We start from the raw sequence: 24,039 nt of genomic DNA, 5'->3' as shown, positions 1-24,039 counted from the left end.
AAATGTGCTTTAATATGTTAATAGTAAATATTTAACAAATGGTATTGTAGTTATTTGTTTCATTAATTCATTGATCGGTAGATGTAGTAGATGAAAATTCGTTATACTATGGTAATACGTTTTACTTATTTCAATAAAAAGGAATGATTATTACAGTTTATAGTTAAAATTTTCGTTTTGTTTATAGATTAGTATTTATAATACCAAAATCTTTGAAGCAAAATTATAGCTTTATATTCTTTAAAAAATGTTCTTAATTTCAATAATTTGACATCAAAATTTAAATTGTAATAGAAATTGGAAAATAGATACAATAAATAAGAAATGTAAGAAATAATATTATGTAAATGGCATATAATTTGACTATACATATTTCCTTACCGCGAGTAATGTTTTTTTTATGCATATTTCTTTTCATATATTATGGAAATCTATTGAATTTTATGTTCGTACACAATTAGCTTCATTGTACAAGAACGTTACCAAAATTTTATCACTGGAATCAGTTTCTGAAATATCGGGCAAGCGTTAAACAGTCTTAAAAAAAATTAATTTATCAAATATATGGGAGTTTCTTTAGATTCTATAATCAAGTTTTTGTTGCTACACCGTTCCTATATTTAAATATGCACTTAGCTTAGAGTATTTCAAATGTTGGAACAGGTATATGTATGTATGTACATACTTGTGTGAACGACCGAATACCGAATACGCATGATAGGACGACGCGTGTTCTGAAGTGTTCTTAGTTTGACGGCGGTAGAGTTCTGGTATGGTAAAGAAGAGAGACAGAGGAAAGAAGTAAGCAAGTTGAACACGAGGACAGCGAAGCAAATACTAGAATCAGGGCTGTAGCATTCTACTGATTATCGGCCTTATTATTGCATATTTTCAAACTTTTATTCTGAACCTTATTAAGGAAATGAACGTTTTGGATGTATATAAAGTGCATTGCTTTCGAAATATCAATTGTATTATCAAATGCATTAATACATTTTCCATATAACATTTTGAGGAAACGTCAAGAAATGTTAAGAAATCTGATAATGTAGGATGTAGAGTATGATAAAAATGTATATACTACATTGTAAATTTAAACAATTTCCTTTCTGCAAATAAAAGAATAGTGCCCCGATGTTGGCATTTCCCTTCTACACATTAGAGACAAGAAACAATAGATTTTCTCACGTGTTACCGGTGCATAGGTGAGATGACTTTATGGTATTTTATTAAGTTACAAAGCTGGCAGAATATAATTTTGGAACGAAAAGTAATTTGCATGGGAGCATATTTATATTTTTGACTTCAGGAAATATAATGTAATTGAATAGATGTAAGAAATTCAAGTGTTTTATTTATTATTGTAAAATAATATTTCGTATTAATGATAAGAGAAACAAGCGTAGTTGTAGATCAAAAGTTCTATCGTAGTACAAAACGTTGGCGTGTACGGACCATGGGTATAGGAACAAAGAAAAAAAATTTTAAGGATTACGGTATGCAGGCGGAAAATATCAAAGCAACGTCGTTTTTATTTACGGCACTGACAATGAGAGGTCAGGTGGTGGAAGTGGTGGGGAGGACAGAGACGTAGGGTATCGGGTCGTTTGGTCGGTGCGCGCTGCGCGCGGAACAGTGATGATTCGACTGGTCAAGATGTTGGTTTGTGTTGTATACCTAATCGTTACTGGTTGATCGATGATAAGAGAGCGTGTGCGTTTTGTTTCAACCCGTACGTGGTTCCGAATACTGTTTGCCAATTGACATTTGGGAGTTGTATTGGAGACGCTTGCTCTTCTAATAACAGATAAGTTGTTTGACAGCGTTTAATGTCGCGACACCGTTATCGAGCGATCTCAGAGTGCTCGTATGTCATGGATGTGAAGAAGTAGGCGTTGTCTGTGTTAAATGCCAAAATCAAATATAACATGACATCCCGCGGAACAACGGAATGTAATATCATAGTGTATAAGTTGGCGGAAAAACGCGTTGCAGCGGTGGCAGTAACAGCAGCAAAAGAAGAAAAAGAAGAAGAGGAAGGAGGAGGAGGAGGAGGAGAAGGAGGAGGAGGAGCAGAAGAGAATCGTTGTAACGTCGTTCAGGGTGCGCTGAATAATTGATTTGCTGAAGAAAAGTAAAAATATCTTGCTATAGACTATAGACTATAGACTATAGACTATAGACTATAGACTAGAGACTAGAGACTAGAGACTACAGACTACAGAGTACAGACTATAGACGCAAGCTCTTCGAAACTGTAGGGTATCGTTAAATGAACGTAGAAGTAGAGATGTTACCTTCGAATACGCTCGAGGTGGAAGTCGGGAGTTCATCGCCTCCGAGAGAATACGAAACGAGCAATAAAAGTCTCCTCTTGGAGACGATCCCTGGCGAGTTGCATACCGAAACAACAGCTTGTCGTTTGTTAGAGGCGGAGGTCGTTGCTCGATGTCAGGAGGAAAGCAACGAGACGGTTAAAACTAAAACTATCCTCGAGTCCGAGTGTTGGAAAAAGAATATCGAATCAGCTGGTAGTAGCAGGTCCGTAAATAATGGATCACGTCAGAGCTTTTCCAAGGTTTCTGCATCCTTGCAGAGCCTCGTTCGTCAAAAGAGTCGGAAATACGGCGCGACCTCGTTACCCTTGGACGTAGATCTTTCGACGTACTCTGCACATCCTAGCTGTCTTCTCGAGGCACCGAGGGAAAATGGTGTCGTTGATATTTACAAAAGAAACGGCGAGGAAACCACTTGCATCACCACGCGCACATCCACGCTTATTTATGCTTCCTCCGTGCAACTATATTCCAGAGGTGACAACGTGCAAGATGTTTCCTCGTCGACGAATAACGTCGCGATCGTCACTACTACCACCAGTACCAATAACGTAACTTGTTCGGTCAGTGGAAGTCGCCTTGGTAATACCGCCTCGTCTTTGATAAGAACAACCAGCGTGATCACGGCAGGACCATCTACTTCTTCCTGGAACAATTCCGCAGAAGAGGAGTTGGATTACGTTGTTGACCCGGTTCAAGGAAATGCCTATTACAAGGGACAACTTCTTGGCAAGGTAAAAACCTTACACAAATAAAAGACAAACACCTGTCGACTATCGGTTTTTCTTCCCTGTCCTTACCTTAAGTAAGGTTTCCTAATTTTAAAGGTTTAGTCTCTAATTTTTACATGATTATTCACAACAATTATGTTTAATAACATTGAGAATATGGTGTAACGCGCAACATTCATGTTTGTTGGTTGCTGCTTAAATTGATATACATATTTTGATATTAAGATTACTATTATAGTGATTATTTACGTCTGCTACTTACAATGCTCTATGTTGCAATGCCCAATGCTGTCTTTGTTACGACATAAAAACATAAATATAAGATAAATTTGAGTATTTCAAAATTCTTGTTTACATTTGGTAATTTAGTATTTAGATTGAAGAACAGAAAATATATGAAGCGGCCGGTGGTTAATTAGAAACATTAAATGACCTTAATATATGAATAATATGATTTATAATCTAAATACGATTGGTTACCAACTGTACCAAGTAAGTATTTACACACATATGTATATTAGTCACTTAACAAATATACTTAAGATGTTTAGATATGAGAATATTTTGTATGTGTATATACATTTGTGCATATATTGTCTGTATATATACATCGTAGGTACTATGAGGTCACATTGGTAACTTGTCTTAGATCTTTGTTTTTCGTTTACTTGATTACTAATTTCTTGTGTTGCCAACATCGTAAGCAGTTCATATTTCGTTAAATAGTACTTATCTTTCTATAACACTATAGTCCATACACTATATACTATACGTAGTATATAGTACCTACTAATTCGTTATTTTACGAAATTATAATTTCAATTCCTCTTATATGATAATTCTATTTATATATGTATACATAATAAAATATTTTTACTTTGTTTACCGTATACCATCTGATTGTAGTTATGTGGGTCTAGTTGTCTCTTAATTGCATTATATATATCATAGCGAGATATAACCTTTGTGTTTGTTTCCCAATGATCAATTATATTCTGAATGCTCGAAAACCGAAAATCGAAGGAATAAAATGTAAGAATCACTTCGTATCCGTTTTTGCGTATCAAAAATTTTAATGCAAAATGTTCAGAGAACGTTCTGTTACCATAGTGAGTGGAACCTATTTATTTTAAAGGAAGCTTATGGTAAACAAAGAATCGTGAGAGAACCAATAATCTACAATGTCTAAGTCTACATTAATGATAAGTAAATATATAAATTGTAAAGAATTCAAGGGAAAAACGATCATAATTGAATTGAAATCTTTTTCTCATGTCGATCGAAGCGTATCTCGCGTGTATTATATTACGATTACGTAATCTTCTTGATGGTCCTGAATCCTGATAGAGTGATTTTACGACATTTGGCAAGCGAAATTTGATAAAAATTCCAAATATCTGAAGAGCATCGGTGAGGATCGATCGGCATCGGTTCACGTTCACAGCTCCTAGTTGTAAGGAATATTCTTTGTCTCCGGTTGGTGCGGTGCGATCGATCGGTAGCAAGATGCGAGTTTGCGAGGCTTCTCGTCGTTCTTGTCAACGGGAAAGAGGAAAGAGAGAGACAGGCGATTTCAGAGGATGTACAATGTATGTATATACTCTCAAACTCAAACTGTATCCTCTATGTATCCTCTACTCGAGAAAACCGGTCGTTGTTTCGTCATCCCGATTACTCGGACGTTACTCTGTCTGACTTGCATTTTATGTTAGAAATCAAGCTTTCCGTTATATGTACATAGCTTACTCTTCGATGATTTCGATGTTTCATCGAAACTCACTTCTGATATTTTCACTTTTCCCTGTCTCTCGACCCACATCTATATAATTTAGTTTGCACCATTACTTATCTTTATTATTTTCGATTGGTTGTGAATATGTCAGCAGCTTGTTATACAGATCCGGCCTGAAAGGAACAAATTCGTCCCTCTTATCCTGGAAACATTTCTGTCGGATACATTTCTGTCTTAATTGGTAATAAATTATATAGAAGTTATAATAGATTCGCATTGATTTTTCATTGAAACACAGGCAAATGAGATGATCTATTATGAGTGCAATATTATCCTTTTTATATATGTACATATACTTGTGTATTACTTTTTTAGAATTATGAAAATCGCTACTTTTGTACAAGAATAACTTTTCAGTCAATAAGCTGTACAATAAGCGATATATAATAACATTGCCATTAAATTTTATTTAGACATACTAAAGAACATTAAAATACAATAAAAAGCAATATCGAAAATATGTAATAAATTTGAGTTGATTTGTTGTTGATGATTATAATTGTTCAAGACATTTATTTTATATTACATATAAAAATAAACCTAATGATAAAGTAATTGGTTTGATCACCGCATTTCTGTGTTTGAAATAAGACACAAGGAAAATAACTTGTTAGTGAAGATTAATTGAGATATTTATTGCAAAATAATTATTATAGTTTGACATAAGTAATGCTTTACGGATCATCTAACAAATTGTAAGTTGTTTAATTATACTTATTTAGTAATTATTTCCAACTATGCAAAGTCTACTTTGCCTATACGTACACGTTGTACACGCGTGTTACTGACATTTGCGCCTTCCACAGATTGTCTGCTACATATGTATGTATGTATGTACGTGGATATATACAATAGATATACAATATATATGTGCATCTTGGCTCTTGGTGTATTTGTGGTGCAACCATGAAGATAAGTTCAACAGATGGGCCTCTTCCTCTCCTTTCTCTGTTCCTCCTTACTCGTTCCTTTCTCCTGCATTTGCTTTTTTCTTCGTAGGCGTTCACATACATAAAATATGTACGCAGTTCTCATCATTTCTATGGAAGTTGGAGTTGCTCGTATCTATTAAATTAATTTCATAGATGGTACTTCCTTGGGAATTTATTTTCTATTTGAAATTGTATAAAGAGTAGGAACGTGCATGATCAAATTAAGTCACCTATAATTTGCTATTCATGTTATCTCGAACTGTCATATCGGCACTCGCTATGCAAGTGTCGTCTTTAATGTTTTTTCGTTATATATATCTAACGAAACTGTTTATTGTATACAATAATAACTTATAATAATAATAATATAAGTTATATTATTATAATTATAATAATAACTTACTAAATAATAACTTATATATATAATATATATAATATATATAATATATATAATATATATATATATTAACAAGTAACTTGCAGATTACTTTATAACGGTAACCGTTATATCCATATGTGTAATTTATATTATCAACTGATAAAACAACCGTGTTGTAAAACAATCACTTCTTATTTACAGAATTTTTGAAATAAATAATATAAATAAAAATATTTAAAGAAATGTATTTTATGTATTTTATGGTTGGCATAATTAATTAACATGATTCAAGATTACGCGAACTATTAATTTAGAAAGACAAAAGACTATTACTGAATACTAAATACTGGATACTGAAGGAGTTTACTCATTTTCGAAATGAATGAACGTGATTACGTTTCACGTTTGTTATTTTACAATTTTTTTTATCAAGACGACTTTTCTTTCTTCTTAAATAATTAAATATTTATTTATTTGGTAATTTTAGTACTGATTGCACTTATTAAGTAATTAGTAACGACTTATTATTAATGATCTTTGGTAAATGATCTCTGGCGTATGGATTGTTTATCGTGTACTGAAACTAAAAGTGTCTAAAACATTTTAATATTTTTTGCTATTGATCAATTTATACCTATCTATAAAATGTTCCTTATGGTCAATATGTTAGTACTGGTGCTTTATTTTTAAAAGTTCTTAAAACAACAAAAATGATCGGGCAAACCTTTCAATTACTGATTAAGTATCGTAGCTGATGCTGTAACGTTCACGTAATCAAAACGTACACAAATATTTTGTTCTGATTATAGAAACGAGTAATAGAGATAAAAAGCTAGTGTAGAATCGATAGTTGAAGAACGTTCAGTCTAATATAAATACATACATGCATATGTATGTGTACATAAACGTTTTTCACTTGAAGTTACTTAGAGGGCTGCGGATATTGTATTATGTCCGATGAAATGCCACTTGTATGGAATTTGTGATAACTCTTACATTGACATTTATTCTGTGCTTTTTCATGAATCTTTTGAAGAAGATAAACAATTTCAGAAAGGAAGGATGTAGATGTAAAAAAATATAAGAATAGAATTTGTTCTTTTGTTACGGATTCTTCGCTAAATTAATTGAATTATATGTAACAATAAAGCGTTTGAAATTATTGACGTAAGTTTGGTTATACAATATGTATATATTTCTATCGGCAATATAATATTTATATTGATTAATTAAGTCACGTGTGTTTCAATTCTATCAAGTTCTCTGTGAAATGAATAATCAGGAGCCCCTGGATGACAATTCATTCGGTAAAATCAACCGTACGCGATTTAACAGCGACACTATGAGATCTACTATGAAACAAACAAGATTGTATGTAATTTCAAATAAAAATTTGTACGACGTTTTATTTCCTTTCACTAGATCATAATATTGCTACAACTTGTTTTTAGGTTTCTTTCTGTCATTTTATTTAAATGTAACCACGAAACCATAATGAATTTAGAAGATAAAGTCAGATTGTTCGTTTATCAACCTCTAGGAAATTTTACGAAAAATGAAAAAGTATCTTTATTTAAGAAAATGTAATACAATAACGTTTTTCAATGAATATTTTCAATATTTTTATGAGAAAGAAGTACATCGTATTTTAACCGATATTTTGTTTTTGTAAAAGTTACGATTAAATATTTAAAGATGTAATATTGAAAATATATGATTAAAGATCTACTGTTAATTTGAATATGTTCAATATATTATTATTAAATACTTAAAAATTCTTTAGTTAAGCAAAATTTGTACGGGTTTAAGTATACATTCCAGCTTTCGCATGAATGTGAAAAATGTTTTTCAAATGCAACTTGTACAATGACTAAACTGGCAATGTTGATCTTTTGCATAAAGGGTGGATCTTTTGGTAAAGGGGGGATCAAGCTACGCAGTAGAGGAATGTAACAATTTTTTAAGTAAGTACTATTATTGTAATATGTAATATAATATATCGTATGTATATGATGTGTGGTGTGTGTGGTGTGGTGTGGTGTACCTATACATATTAATATACATATGTGTATACAGTGCTGCGAATAATTCTAAACTTAAAAACATTTCTGCGTTATCATTGTCCATACCTGAATATGTTAAGGGAGATTAGCTTTGTAAAGGCTAAATTGAACGCTATAGGATATCAGGAGATGATACATGACGAACTATATTGCTTTTCGTAACCGAAATAGAAGATAAAAGGGCAATTTTTCAACAAGACATTGCTCCCATTCATAGTCAACTGCCACTACAAAAAAAGTGGTTTCAAGATTTCGGAATTATTACCATAGCCAGCTTTGAGAAACTTCAAGTATTTACTTACTAGCGGATAGTGTACCTAGCAGATTAATGAAAGTAATTAAAAGTAAAGGGGAATCCACTAATTATTAAAACAGAGAGATAACAAAATTAACGTGGAGTTTAACTCCTTTTACCCCTTTACAGCGAAAAACACAATTATAAAACAAAATTCAATTTTTTCTTCAGCTTTGTTTTACATTATAATGTGAAATTATATAAATGATATTGTTAAACTTCGTGTTAATATTATGAAAAATCTAAAAATCGGATTGGGTTTATAATTATTCTTGTCAATGTACGTATATATAGTTTTTCATCGTTACTCGAATTTCAAGTTTAATTATAATTATCACATGATATTCGTATCACACAAGTACGCCACGTAGAACATATGTCTCTATATAGATAACGTTACGCGAAGGAAAGAGTTGATATGTCATATGGAAACAATTTAGTTTCATGCGTCTGCTTGGGAAGTTTCGTTTGTATCGATGTACGATGGTGTAATTGTAATGTAAAGTGTGAAGTGTAAAGGGGTAGAGATCTTAGATTTAAACGATCTATATAGGTATGCATCAACTTGAAGGAGAAAATCTGCGCGACCGGTTTCCATGGAATGCACGTAATATAGCTTATTAATTCGATTGTAAAGAAATCATTTTATCTACGTTCCATTCACTTTTTGCGTCTCTTGTTTTTGCCACATGTCCTTATACAGAAATTCGGACTATCGTAACATCATAACTAACTCCCTTTTTATTGGAAGGATATACAAATAATCTTAAAAGATAAAAATCCTGGATATAAATATTCAAACCGATTACCACAAGATTACATCGAGAGGTTTTTTAATAAAGAAAGCAATTCGATATTTTACAAATAATTCGTTAATTCGAGACATTCATTTTTATTATTCAAGTAGTATGTAATTTGGAAGATAGAGTAACATTTCTTCCTCGATAAGTCAAGGTCAATTTAATGAAAAGCTTTTCCCTCCCAAGCATTTTACTTTATCCTTTGTCTATTGACTATTGAGCGCTCATACATATATAGTACAATATATGTCATGCATATATAATATGTGTATATTCGTTATTATTGATCACTTGGAGTGAGAAAAAGAAGCAATATTTTATTCAAGTAGAAACTGAAAGATAATTTACATTTTGTAGAGAACAGGATAATCCGCTAAAATTAAAAGTTTAAATTATTTTAAATAGTTGTGTTTGTTTCGTAACTTTCTATTCGATATCATTATTATCTACTGTTACTTTCAATATGTTAACAATTTTCAGTCAACTATCAGTGTTATCTGAATAATTATTTTCAATATGTTTAGAAAGTGGTAAGTTGACTTGAAAAGGAAAGGGATAATCTTGAGACGAAAGTGAAGGTGAAAATCGGCATAAGATAAAAGAAAGGTAAATAAAATATAAAATTCAAACATTTCTAATATCAAAGGTAGACAGCTAGACGTAGAGTAGATGTAAGATGTAATTCAAATCTTGTGCTCTTCTTATTTAACAGTAAATAGAAACTGTTCTGGCAGTTTGTCAAATTGATACGTATATTTAGATGAGTATGCACGTGGAAATGTCATCTACACCTTATATCGAAATAAAAGACATTGATAACATTCGAATAATCTAAGATTTTGTCAACTACATACATGCATACATACGTATATACATATATAGCTAGATTTATGTTAGTGTTAGATCAACTAGGTATCCGACTTGCTTTCTAGTGTTTTTATAAACAGGCCTTCGAACACTTGTATAATACACGTTATACATATTTATATCAATATAAAATAAAATTGAATTCTTAATAAAAACCGTGCATTTTCAAAGGGCATTAATTCTAGTCGCATATTATTTCTAGTCGCAAATATGTTTATACATAGTAGCCGTTTTTCTGTATTGTCGAAGCTGCGCGGCAATTTATTTTCAAATTCATGGTGGTCCATTCCGTTAAATGGTTAAACGGAAACGAAAGGCAGTGATTGCTTTTTACTCATGCAACAACGCAGTTGTATAGACTACAAATATGCATTGGCAATGTATTTTTAGAAGACTACTGAGGATACTTAAAAATAAACGTACCACTGTTATTAAACAAGCCATAAATGCTTTAAACCGTACTTACGTGGTTGGCCTAGCTAGCACCTAAAATCTACGATCTATAGTAAATTATTCTTGAAAGTTTAGTTTAGTACCAAGTTATTAATCTAATTGAGGGCAAGAACAATATTGTCATAACTGTCATAGCTATAGCAGATTTTCTTCAAATAATATTTTTATAACAGATGAGTTGAGACATTTAAGATATTAATTGTTATTAATATCTTGTACATATAGAGAACATTGCTGGAAAATTTCGATATGAATAAAAATTATTTTTGTATTATCGAAAATTTCCTCATGGAACAAATAAACGCGAAATATTCTTTTTCTTCATGAAATTTATAAATTTAGCGGAGCGGCAAATGTTACAAACCAAATTTGGCTTTCGCTCTTTCATTTGTTTCAATATTTTTCCAATGTTCGTTTTGTTCGTTTGCTTCATTTATCATCGTCGTATATTATTTTACATCGTATTTTGACGTAACCAAATAAAAAATTCGCGTCGCCAGGCTGGAGCGCGAACGGTTCGTTTTCTGACCCTGAGCAAAGATCAGATGTAAATAAGTCAGGGCAGCGGTTACGGTTAGTGGCAAAGATAATTTAAATCGCGTGACGATCGCGGATCACGGATCACGGCCTAGACGCTACAAGAATTTCCCGCTCTGTAGTTTCTCACGTTTTTACTGTTTCTAGGTCTTTGTTCCTGTGCTATTTCAGCGTTATTTTAGTTTTCCTCCTAGTAAACTGCGACTGGAGGGATTCTTAATACCAAACGGTTTAAACCAATTAAAAGTCGTTAATTGTTGTAACAGAAATTTTTAGAAGCTATTGCAATGAAAAGAACGTAGGTAAGAATTACGCATACTGTATCGGAAATAAAAGGTCATTTATTTACATTCGTAAAAGAAACCTGTTAATCATTCTTTTTGATGAAAAGTTAAAAGAAAAGTGGAAAGTCGGTCGTTGCTAAGAATAACGCAATGTTTATATTATTTAGTCGAGGTAAAAGTGTCCCAGAAGGAAGGAAAATGATTTGCAAAAGCAATGAAAGAATGCTATGTCGCGTCGCGTCATGACGGCTGTTTTTACTTTCCTTCTCGCTAAACGTTAAAGCTACCGTAACAAAGCAATAAAAGATAATTTAAAGATATTCTCGTAGCAGCACGAAAGCAAATGCCCCTAAAAGAGAAAACCTTTCACTCCGAGAAGCTGAAATGAATGTTACAGGTGAAATTGTAGAATCTAACGTGAAGTTGAATTGTAAGCTTAAATTTTAAACGCATAACTATTTTCCCCTATGTCTCTTTTTTTTTTAATTTTTTGAATTTCTACCCATTTGAATATTTCCCTTAATTCAGATATCTACTCTGATCCTAAAGTCTCTCACGATTAGATTGAGAAATTTAAATTCTTTTTATCGTAGATTGTAAGCAACGCATCCCTTCTTTTCTAGCTCTATAATTTCACTACAAATTTATTTCATACGTTCATATGTCTTAGTAAAGAAACAAAAAGAAACAAATTCTATCTACCTGCTAATTGTTTCTTCACCAGCAAATACGTAATTAGTTTAAGTTGAAATCGGATTTATGATAGATTCAACGATAAAAACAATTGTATATTAGATATGTGATTTACAGTGTACGTTATTATGTAATATAATCTATAGGTATACATAAGTACATGTAATTATGTAATTATACCTATCTCTTCATAAGATATGAAATAAATTATTATCTATGTGTTTTTGTATTATTTTCAGGGTGGATTTGCCAAAGTTTTTCTCATGACCGATGTCAGTAATGGAAATGAATATGCCTGCAAAATTATTCGGAAGAATCGGATGCAAAAAATTCATATGCAGAAGGTTTGTATTCTACATATGTACATACATACTGATATCTCAATTTTTTTATTTTAATAATTTTTTTAATCAGTATAAAAGTAATTTATATCTTTATATAACACTATAATTACACTGTTCGATAGAACTCATCATGCATTATAACTCGTATATAGTTGATAACATTTATTTAGTATCAAGTTTCTTTCGTGATATTCAAAATTTTCTGACATCATGAAGGTGACATTCTTTTTAAAGAGTCGGCAAGTGCGTAACAGTTATTTGGTTCCGTTCCAAAGCATTTTTGGAATCAATAGGATATTCTTCAATTATGGGACTATTAATAAAATTCTTGTGTTCAAAGAACCATAAATCTCCACCATTCAAGGGTATTATGCAAACATGTCATAATACGTATACATATTTATAATTTTCACTTTTTAGAAAGTACGTATGTAATATGAAGCAAGTAAGGAAACGTACAAAAACATTTGTTTATTATAATTTACTTGCTGCTTTTATCTAAAATTAGGTAAAATTTAAATAAAATTAAGATAAGATTTAGATATAATAATAGTAGGCGTGCTTAATTTATAATATATATAAACTACTTTGAAGCAGCTAAATTGGGCAAAGACCGTCATTAAGATAATCATTTGAAGTTTTACAGGTGGTCAGAAATGATCGCGAGTTTAATAATGATCTATTACTTGTAGATCGCACGCGAGATTATGATCCACAAAGAGCTGAATCACGTGAACGTTGTCCAGCTGCATCACTACTTTGAGGATAACCTTAATGTGTATATGCTTCTAGAAGCCTGTCCTCGAAAGGTACTTATCGCATGTCTCGTATACGTACCTGCTTGTTGTACACTGTACACTGCACACTGTACATTTTCCTACGACATATCTTTTCTATACGTTTGCAAGAATTTTCCAACCTTCTGCTTTCAAGTCGAGTCGAGTCGAGTCGATCTCCGTTGCAAGACAAGTTCGCTTGCCTGTTATGTTAAATAAAACCTCGCTCTTATGTTAGTCAGAAAGATTACTAGCAGCTCACTCAACATTTGGAGCTTAGGGTTAACCGTGCAACAATTTACAATCCTCATAAAGAAATAAAATTGATCCGCTGTTCTTTCTTTAACGCCTTGTGCAATCTTCATTCTGAAACCTACCATGTATATATTTCTTCCTCCTCGGCTTTTCAGGAGAATTTGTCATCTTTCCGACAACAGGTACTCGAAAAATAGATCTTCTCTATAGACTTTGTCTTATAAAATAGTATGCGTCTGTTAAAAGTTAATACACTATATGTGTTATTGACACTAAATTCATATCAACGTGCAACCGTAAACATTAATTAGAATTTCCTCCGGATAATCTTTAGCAACATTTAGTTTCGCTATGCATGTACATATTTCGTTTCGTGTAACGCGTATCATTCTTATATGCATGTACATATGTATGTTGGCTAGAGTTAGAATTGCTAGATGAAACCACAAACCACAAGCATCAGATTTTCGTGTGAGCAGGAAAGAGAACTAGCACTTAGTTACACTATCATCCATGACTAATCGTTCACTTGTTTATACCGTTACGTTAGGATGTGCTGGTCCGTTAACTTTAACTTCAACTAATCGCATATCGATTATCGTTAGCTTCTAAACAATCGTCAACATTGCTGATATTATAGTAATTTCTTTATCTAAGATATCATTGATAAACTGTTCTCTACAATGACAATGACAATGACAATGACAATGACAATGACAATTGCAATAATAACTACAATTACAACAACAATAATAATAATAACAATTACAACAACAACAACATACGAATAGTTACAACATACGAACATATTAAGGAGGAAACTGTCGCTGAAATAAGAAGATAATCTGCTAAATATTAAATTATCATTCAACAAATATAAAAGACTTAAAAATACAATTAAGACTCAAATTTAAACTAATATTTTACTTTTCCCTATGCAAAAATGTATTCAATTCATGCCACGATATTTGAAGTTTGCCATTGTTGTCAAAATATCGATATCTAGAGAATTATGTGTTATAATTTCCTAGATACCTACCGACCCGCACGCGCAGTTTTATATGGCTAAATTGCAATCGGAAAGTTTGTCTCTATGTAAAATTCATTTAGATTTTGACTAGAAAGCATAGCGAATTGTCACCCTTTTTCATTCCGGTGAAAGAGAAAAATAGCGTTTACGAATAAGTTTCTAATTTCGAACAACGTAACAATAACAATTATCCGTAATGTGAGCAACGCGAACGTACGTACATATATACATACGTTTCCATGGGACGTTTCCTTTGCAACAAACTAGCGACCCGTTGCGTCGTAAACTCTCAAAGTTAACTCCGAGCGAAAATCTCTGATTTACACTATGCATCATTAACTATAACACAAAATCGCATACTTCTCCTTCTTTGTGATCACATTTTCTCGAACGTTAATTAGTCGAAATACCGACAATGTGCCACGTCTTCTGTACTTCTATTGACAGAGTGCAATATTTAATATTCGTTAATTTAATTTGTATTGTTTTTTATTTTCGTATCTATAATGATATATGATATAGGTACGGCATGATGTATATTTATCCAAATTAAATAAATTAATAAAATACAAAATAAAATAAGTATTACTGCTATAATTAAGAGTTGAAATAATTTTCCTATAAAGAATAACTTGAAAATGTTTTCATGTTTACCTCCCGACAGATTTCTCGACGCTTTTACTTTCGTAGAAGTTAATTCATTTCCTCAAAGCATTAAACAGAAATATTATCATACCTGTTATATATAGGTATAATATATACATAAAATATTACACACCTGTGTGTATGCACGCGCACGTCTGTAACGGGGGTTGCACTCAGATAAGTGAATTCAACTGATATTCAAAATGTTGTGAATTGCGCTGTATTATCAATTATCAGAAATATTTAGAAGACAAGCGTCAAAGATATCTAAGCGATCAATAATTTATTCCATATTAAGCCTTCGTGTTAACTGTTAAATTAAGTTAAAACTAAGTCACTTTTGTTTGACAGAGCTTGATGCACGTGCTCAAGTACCGTGGCAAAGTTACGGAGCCGGAAGCACGCTATTACATGAAACAAATGGTGACGGGCGTTGCGTATATTCACTCTCAGAAAGTTGTTCATCGAGATTTGAAGCCAGGTAATATGTTCCTATCGGATCGTATGATTGTCAAGATCGGAGATTTTGGACTGGCGACAAGGCTTGACGGACAGTGCAGACGGGTGTAAGTTATCCTCGATCTTTCTTAATCATTTATTATTATTGGTATTATTATTATTATATATTATTATTACATATTATTATTACATATTATTATTATGCTAAACCTACGTAGAACTTGGCCCAAAATAGGAGAAACTGCATGCACAGCGAATTATTTCGTTTTCCTAAAGATTGTCAAGTTTCTCTCTCTTGTTATTAGTTAAAGCATATTTAATCGACTGCGCATTTAAAAGTAATTAGAACTTTGAGAACCTACCTAATAATACTAATGAGTATTAAGTGCTTCGATATGAACAGTTCCCTATGAATAATGAAAAGTTATTGCAATTAAAAAGTTATGAATATTTTGTAAAAGACTTATATATATATATTTATTTATTTATTTATTTATGTATTATGATCCAAGAAAACAGCTCATTGTCAGTAAGTTGATATCCAAGTATAGGTATAATTCAAGTATAATTCAATATATTATATATATATTGAGAATACAGGAAATAAAAAAAGAAGTAATACACATACATACTTATATCTATATGTTCCTTACATTTATTATACATATAAATCAAGAGAACCACGTTTAAACATAGGAACTTTCGCTGATTTGTTACGCTGGTAGAATACTAATTTACATTCAACTTAAACTCTTGACCGATATATATATATAATATATACAATATATACATATTTTACTATATATATATACTATATATACTATACTATATATACTATATTATATATACTATATATATAATATATATAGTAATATATATATATATATATATATATATTGTATATATTATATACATATCGGTCAAGAGTTTAAATTGAATGTAAATTATATATATAGTTATCATTTAACCTTAACAGTCTGTATACTTTTCATATTTTCGAATTGACGCAATTTGTATTTTCATGATTTATTTTGTTAATATTTTGCATACGTTACAATGTTTGATGGAACTGGTCGATCGTAAATACGTTTCTATTATTATGTAATCGAATAAAATAATCTCAAGTACGCCCATCAGGTAAGTAATTTCAATTCCGAGTTCCTCTGTAATTCGATTTACACGGCAGCAACGCGAGCGTAACGGAAACACGTATGTGTGGCTCGAGAATAACAAGTAGCTTCATAATTAATACGAGTAAAATCATAATAATTTCTTTTATATGCGCAGGACGATATGCGGAACACCGAATTACATTGCGCCGGAAGTGTTGTATAAACAAGCATACAGTTACGAGGCGGATGTTTGGGCGCTTGGATGCATACTTTACGCCCTATTGGTAGGGCAACCACCTTTCGACACAGCGTCTCTTAAGGAAACTTACGCTAGAATATGTAACAATCACTATCGAGAGGTTGACGATTCGATAGCGAGCCGAAACGGGCAAGATCTCATCAGGTGGCTTCTGCAGCCGAATCCTGAACTCAGGCCGTCTTTGGAAAGAGTGAAGGAACATGCTTATCTTACCAAGGAATATGTACCAACTTCCTTACCTCGCATTTCTTGTTTCCAAATGCCACGTACATCTATAATCGATTCATCGCCTTCATCCAATTCTATAACGTCTAGGAATCAAAAACTTAATAATACTCAGGTAAACTATCGATTCGTATTACGACATCGTTTTTCATGTCCTGAGTTATTAGATCCGATCGCGCAGATTCTTCCACACCTACGCCTACAATATCACATATTTTTGGTTTTACTATTGCGTTGCACAAATACATACGTACGCGCGCGCGCGCGCGCACACACACACACACACACACACACACACACACACACACACACACACATGTATGTAAATCGGTTTAGATAACAGATTATATGATAAAAGAAACAACTTAACAACGTTTACCTAATTTGTATACATGGCATAAAACGAAATTTAAAGAATTTTGTATGTACACATGTAGTTTTTTGTTGGATATTTAAATACAACAGTAGACATGGAATAATTTCCAAAATACAAACTTTCCTAGATAAAGTAAAATTTTTGTTTCGTTTGAATCTATAGTAATTACATTTATAGCGTGATGTATAATTTAGGAATTAATCAAAAGTTAGATGATTTCTAATATTTAATGTTCTAATTTTAATTTTTATTTATTTTTGTTTATTTAATCAATTTTTTTTATTTAATTAATTTAATTAATATTTTTATTTATTTAGCTTTTTTATTGCAGTTACAGGTTCATACTATCCAGCAATCTCAACAGCATCAGGACCAACGGCATACACAACAGCATCATCATCAAACAAATCTTTCCCAGAAAAGTTTACGAAAGGGGTCGAAAGTGATCAGTTGGTTAGCCAGAAAATTTCGAAAAGTGCCAAAATTCAGACAAAGATTAAGCAGTGTTCTTTGTCCAGATCATAAGAAAACGGGATACACCGCTCAGAGTATGCAAATGCATCAAGCGTTAGAAAGCTGTGTCACAGAAATAAAATGTAGAAACAAGCTACGTAATCATCCACCTGTAAGGGATGTCGTACCTCTGTTCATCACTAAATGGATCGATTATTCCAACAAGTACGGCCTAGGCTTTCAGCTCTCTGATAAATCTGTCGGCATTTTATTCAACGATCATACAAAAATTAGTTACACACATGACAGAAGGTCGGTATTTCTTCTTTTAACATTATACCATATATTATATTTTAATTCTTTGAAATAAATTCTATTTCCAAAGAAACTGGATAGAGACGCTAAACAATAGTTACGACATCCAAACCTTTCGCTTTTATATTTTATTTAACTGCAAAAAAAATTGCAAGCAAACCAAATAAATAGCTATTAATAATATTTAGAAATTTCTATAATACTACAAACGGTTAAACATTTTTTAATCGTGTGCTTAACTCATTCAAAAATGTGGTTCCATTTGCAAAGAAGGGTGGAGTATGTGACAACCGACGATGAAGTAACAAAATATCATAGAGAGGAAGACGTTCCAGCTGCTTTACAGAAGAAACTTGTACTATTGCAACGTTTTACACAGTACATGGATAAATTTATGACTGAAGGTAAATTATACGTGTTATACCATTTAGTTTCAAACGTGTCATAAATGGCATACAATTTTATATTTTTGTATCTTTCAACATATTAGATTAATATAAAATATTGTTCGTTTACGTTAAAAACTTTTCCTAATTAAAAAATAATGTTCTACTTTCGACAAGTTTCGTGTTTCGCTAGCATTGTTTTGAAGAGATGAAAAATTTGGTGAAAAAAGAAATTTGAACATGAACAAATGAACGCTACATGTGTAATTTCCAAACAAATAAATTATTAAGTATGTATTAATTTACAAATACTATACAAAACGGACTAATCGAATATTTTGCCGTTGAATTGAGATTCATTTGTAAAAAAAAATGTTACGAAGCAATTACTATTTAAGAGATAGAAGTGCAAAAGTATAGTTAGTATGATTGCATCAATTTAATACTTTAATAATTTGTAGAATAATAAGGTTATACCTTACGAGTTTCATAACTCCCAAGTTATTATAATTATTAAAAATATTAAAATTATAAGCAGAAAAATTATTATACATTTTATATAAAATTTTTATGCAAAGAATGTAAAAGAATAGATATAGCTATCAACAAGTATCGTAAGACAGTAAGTGGAATCTATAAAAATCAATACCTTTTCAGTGCAATTTTAGCTGTATGAATATATGATTCCTACTTATTAAAAATTATATTTTTGCTTCTATTAAATTTCATTATTATTTATAGCTTACATATTATATTATATATATTATTATTATTATATATATTATTATTATATATATTATACACTTGTATTATAGTAGGGTGGTGGTAAGGAATAAGAATTATTTGTTCATTGTGTTTAAGGTGGTGAAATTAAAAAGCAACGAGTTGCATCAAAACACTCAAAAAACGTTTGTGTACCGCGAATGAGAAGATGGTTAAGAACTGACAAGACCATTATGATGGAACTGTCAGTACCTCTTTTACAAGTGAATTTCTTCGAGGATCATACAAAATTGGTAGTCTCACAAGAATCCTCTAACAAAGGACACCTAATCACATATATCGATACCAGTAGACGTACATCTTCATATTGGTTGAACGATATACGAGATTTTGGCTGTACAGCAGACCTCTACGAGCGTTTATATTATGTTTACAAAGTATCTAAAGAATTTGCAGAAATGCATAATAACACAATCGCTTGACTATCAAAGATACAGCGGAACGTGTGTTACTCGTTAAACGATTGAAGTTTATACTTTATGCGAAATATTATTGCAGTAAAAATAAATATAAATATTATATATATATATATATATATATATATATATATATATATATATTTCTTGTTTCGTTAGCTGTGCTCGTTCGATTTTTTATCCGTTTCTTTATTTTTCATGTTTCAAATTTATCCAATATAATTCGTTATAAATAAAATTGAAGAATAGAGAAGTAATAGAAAAATCATTCGAATCAAGTTTTTCAAATTAATTATTGTTTTTTATTTCTTTTATGTGTAAATTTAGATATGCATAATACATACCTCTGCCAATGTGCCAGACTTATTTAGATTTACATATTTGGACTATATATATTAATTTGTATCAAATTATTGCATACATCGATATTATGTATATTGATTATTAATGTTTTTGTTTATTTATATTACAAATAAAACTTTAAAGCGCGCATGTGCGCACGTATTTAATACTAATTTAATTTTTATAGGAAAAAATATTTATAATGTACAAAATATTTTATTAGTACCTAAAAAATATATTTTTAAGGACACCAGAGTTCATTGCATTGAAACATTTAATTTCACAAAAGTTCTTCTGATCGAATAAAATGTAGTAGTAGTGGCAAAATTAAATAAGGGCAGAATTCTTGCTTATTACAAAAAATTTTTAAGATGTTAAAAAGTATCTGACGAACATTAAACGAAGAGTATATGTATACATAATATATACACATAACGCATATTACTACATAATGTTAAGAAAAATAGTGTTTAAAAACAGCGAGTACTAATCTTACAATGTAATACATATTTTTATATGATAAAATTGATTAAATAAAATAGTTAATAAAACTATAAAATTGAGAAACTGAGAAATGAAAAATAGAATACTATTATGTAGGTTCTTTACTATCATATACAGAAGAAATATAACAGTTATTACAACATTTCACGTATATAATTTTTATCAACGAATTCATTTATTATGAATTCGATTTATAATTTTATGAAAGTGGAAATAGTTCGAGTGCAGCTAAACGTAAGCAACGTGATAGGCATTGTTAAGGAAATTGTATGAAGAATGAAGATAAATGTTAGGCGACGTTTGTTTGAATTCTTTGATCCAGAGATATTATCTTGTTTCCTTCCTTTTTTTACAAAATGTAGCAAAGTTGTGATATACATATTACGTTTTGTATAAGATTAGACAAAATGAATGATGAGACCACAGGGAGACTGACTTAAAAAATGAGGGCAGTGTTACCTCGCTTTTCTTCCTTAAAAACCGTTTAGACGTAAAAGTTTTCGTAAACTTTTAATTAAAGTATATAAAGCAAAGAATAGAATTCTAAAAACAATACCTGTAATAAAATGTCAAACAATCGCATATTCATATTTTGTAAAAATCGTATCCGCAGTTATGTCGTTGACGATATATACAATCGTACCAGCCTGTAACTAAAATGATTACCAAATACAGTATCAGACGCAATACCGTGTGTATACCTATACTTACTTTTGTTAGAATTTGACTAATTTCAGAAATTTCAATTCATGCTTTGTAACAAATTAATCGTTCACACAAATCAAATGTGAAGTTTGTTTATACAAAATGGGGAAAAATATTAGTTTTAACATTATTGTTCCATTATATTGTTAGTTTATATATTTTTTTATACGACTGTGAATTTTATACATCGGGATTTATAACGTATTAACATATGTAATAATATTTCTTAATATCGGTTCAAAGAAATAATCAGTTACCTTTAGACATGATTTGTATCTTACGAATATATCTATTTGTTTTTTTAATTGGAATTAAACCAAAATGTTAGGTATTTGTTTCTTTAAACTAAATACTGCATATGTTATTTTTTTAGGTTTATGTTTAAGAAATAGTTTCAAAACAATGTGCAATATGCACATTCATAGTTGTTCTTCATAACTCTTTGGTTTTCATAAGATATGTGTATCTTGTCATCAACAAATGTTCAATTCGTATGATAACACATGAACACTATCTTATATGTAATCGGTTTTAATTTAGATAATATAATAATGGAATAAGTATGCTTCCAAAATATTTACGAATTAAGAATATACAAGAGCATTTTTAATCTTTTGCTTTGATATAGATCATATGTATGTATATTATAGTACAAGTACTGTTACCTTTGCAAAACATTAGATCAGGATTGTTCAACTTTGTGTTCTGAATCATTGCTATTAATATACAGTAATAATAAATATAAAATAATAACAAGTTATCTTCAACATATAGGGAAATCGAAAGAATAAATGTTTATTTTAATATATTGTTATAATGATAGAATAGTTTGTAATAAAAAAAGTAAACAAAAAAAGATGGTACAATTGTATTTAGAAATGGTATATTTATTAAAGAATGCGGTAAAACGTCACACGTTCACATTCTAAGTGCCTACACTGAACAAAAGTCTGTTTACAATATAAATTAAGATTTTTTATTAGTGTAATGTAGAAAAGTTTGATTTTTTTAAAAAACATCATTTAAAATAAAATAAAATAAAATAGAGCACTAGTTGAACAACTCTGATATAAATTATTTTAAATAGCATCTATCATTTGATACTAATAGCAGTGAATTCGTAAATTTAAGCGGACCAATTAAATTGGCATACATACATATACATATAACACATATGTAGGACAACTTTTTTGTTTTGATAAATTTGGTGCCAAACGTTCGTTTTGTTAAAATTACTATGTATGTAAATCACTCGTTTATTTAATATAATTAGTTCCCGTAAATTTTCACACAAATTACCTTTTCTTTTAATTGTTTGATCATTTCATCATAGAATAGCATTCTTGCGTTTTTAACGTATAAATTAGTATTTAAATTCCACAAATGAAAAGAAGCAAATAGCTTCACGTCTCTTAATAAATTCATTTAGAATTTTGAAACTTTGTTATTAAGCAACGAAAAGAATTCCGAGAAAGATCTCAACGGAAAATAAAAAAAAATAATCTGCCCAACATTTCAACTAACTTGGTATATGGTTTTGATAATAAACTATAGTAAATGCTTTCTGTAAATTACGGGGACTAATTGCAAGTAAAGTAAGGCGATAATAAGTTATATAATTTATACAGAAACCGAAACTCGAAGTACGCAGTAAATATACATATGAATTATAATGAATGGCAACATGTAGTAATATGTACGATACATATAAATATATATAAGTCACATTCATACCGTTTCGATATGTTTTGATACGGTTCGATGTATCCAATTATTCGAAATTGACATTCGTTTGACATCTCTGTGATGATAATTACTAACAAATAAGCAAGTGCGAATTAGGTATTAAATCGAAATTAAATCCAAACTCATATAAAAAAAGGTCAGTTTATTATTTACGTATAATAATATTTGGCTTTTGGTAGCTTCAGTGCTATATAAATTAAAAATTTTTTTAATGTTAAATTTTCAAAATATAAACGTTATGCCAAATTCTTTATCTTTCTCTTGGACGAAATTGTTATCTTAAAAACGATTAATTCTTAATGTCAAAAGTTATTGGAAAAAGTGGACTTGATTATTAAATTATTAAATTTAAGCAATATGCAACGTATATTAATAAATTGAATTTAGCTGATATTATGGTTAAATTATATGTATATTTTGTAATGTTTGACATAAAATAAATTTTCATTTATAAAGTGGCACAATTATTTAACTTAGTTTCCATGTTTCAAATATTTATACGTCTTTTATGTTATAATTGCATTGCTATTAAAATAGTCTGTTAATATGGGTAAAAATTAACTTAAAATTTGGAATTGTTCGCACCTGCTTAATCAAGAGATCTAAAGATCTTTAGTAATCCTAGTCACGCCGATTTTCACGCGGTTTTTCGATAGGATAAGAGTGTAAAAGTGAAGAGGATAGGTGAAAAAACACTGTCATCGATTTATGCCACAGCGACGTATTCTTGCTTCATGCAGGCTGTT

General features: G+C 30.6%; 1 protein-coding gene across 2 annotated transcripts; it reads left to right on the top strand.

Annotated features, from left to right (window-relative positions):
- The first annotated feature begins 1,607 nt into the window (after positions 1-1,607).
- LOC139988647 (serine/threonine-protein kinase PLK1) lies at positions 1,608-23,278 on the top strand. Of its 2 annotated transcripts, none has more exons than XM_072006303.1 (8): positions 1,608-3,070; positions 12,402-12,506; positions 13,199-13,315; positions 15,564-15,778; positions 16,959-17,382; positions 17,975-18,408; positions 18,685-18,815; positions 19,659-23,278. In XM_072006303.1, exons 1-8 carry the CDS (start codon positions 2,273-2,275, stop codon positions 20,000-20,002), a joined length of 2,568 nt encoding a protein of 855 aa, XP_071862404.1. In that variant the 5' UTR covers positions 1,608-2,272; the 3' UTR covers positions 20,003-23,278. The 2 variants fall into 2 exon arrangements, with proteins under 2 accessions (XP_071862404.1, XP_071862403.1); XM_072006302.1 differs by having other exon boundaries at positions 18,682-18,815.
- Positions 23,279-24,039: the final 761 nt, after the last annotated feature.

This window comes from Bombus fervidus, chromosome 7, assembly GCF_041682495.2.
Source record: "Bombus fervidus isolate BK054 chromosome 7, iyBomFerv1, whole genome shotgun sequence".
In the NCBI taxonomy this organism is placed as follows: Eukaryota; Metazoa; Arthropoda; class Insecta; order Hymenoptera; family Apidae; genus Bombus; species Bombus fervidus.
This window is presented reverse-complemented; position numbering and strand designations above follow the sequence as displayed.

What these genes read in the sequence shown, in the direction of transcription:
- LOC139988647 (XM_072006302.1), top strand. Translation starts at nt 2,273, where the DNA reads ATGAACGTAGAAGTAGAGATGTTACCTTCGAATACGCTCGAGGTGGAA. An exon ending in AAAAAATTCATATGCAGAAG is followed by an intron (nt 12,507 to 13,198) that starts GTTTGTATTCTA and finishes TATTACTTGTAG; the next exon opens with ATCGCACGCGAGATTATGAT. An exon ending in GGATAAATTTATGACTGAAG is followed by an intron (nt 18,816 to 19,658) that starts GTAAATTATACG and finishes ATTGTGTTTAAG; the next exon opens with GTGGTGAAATTAAAAAGCAA.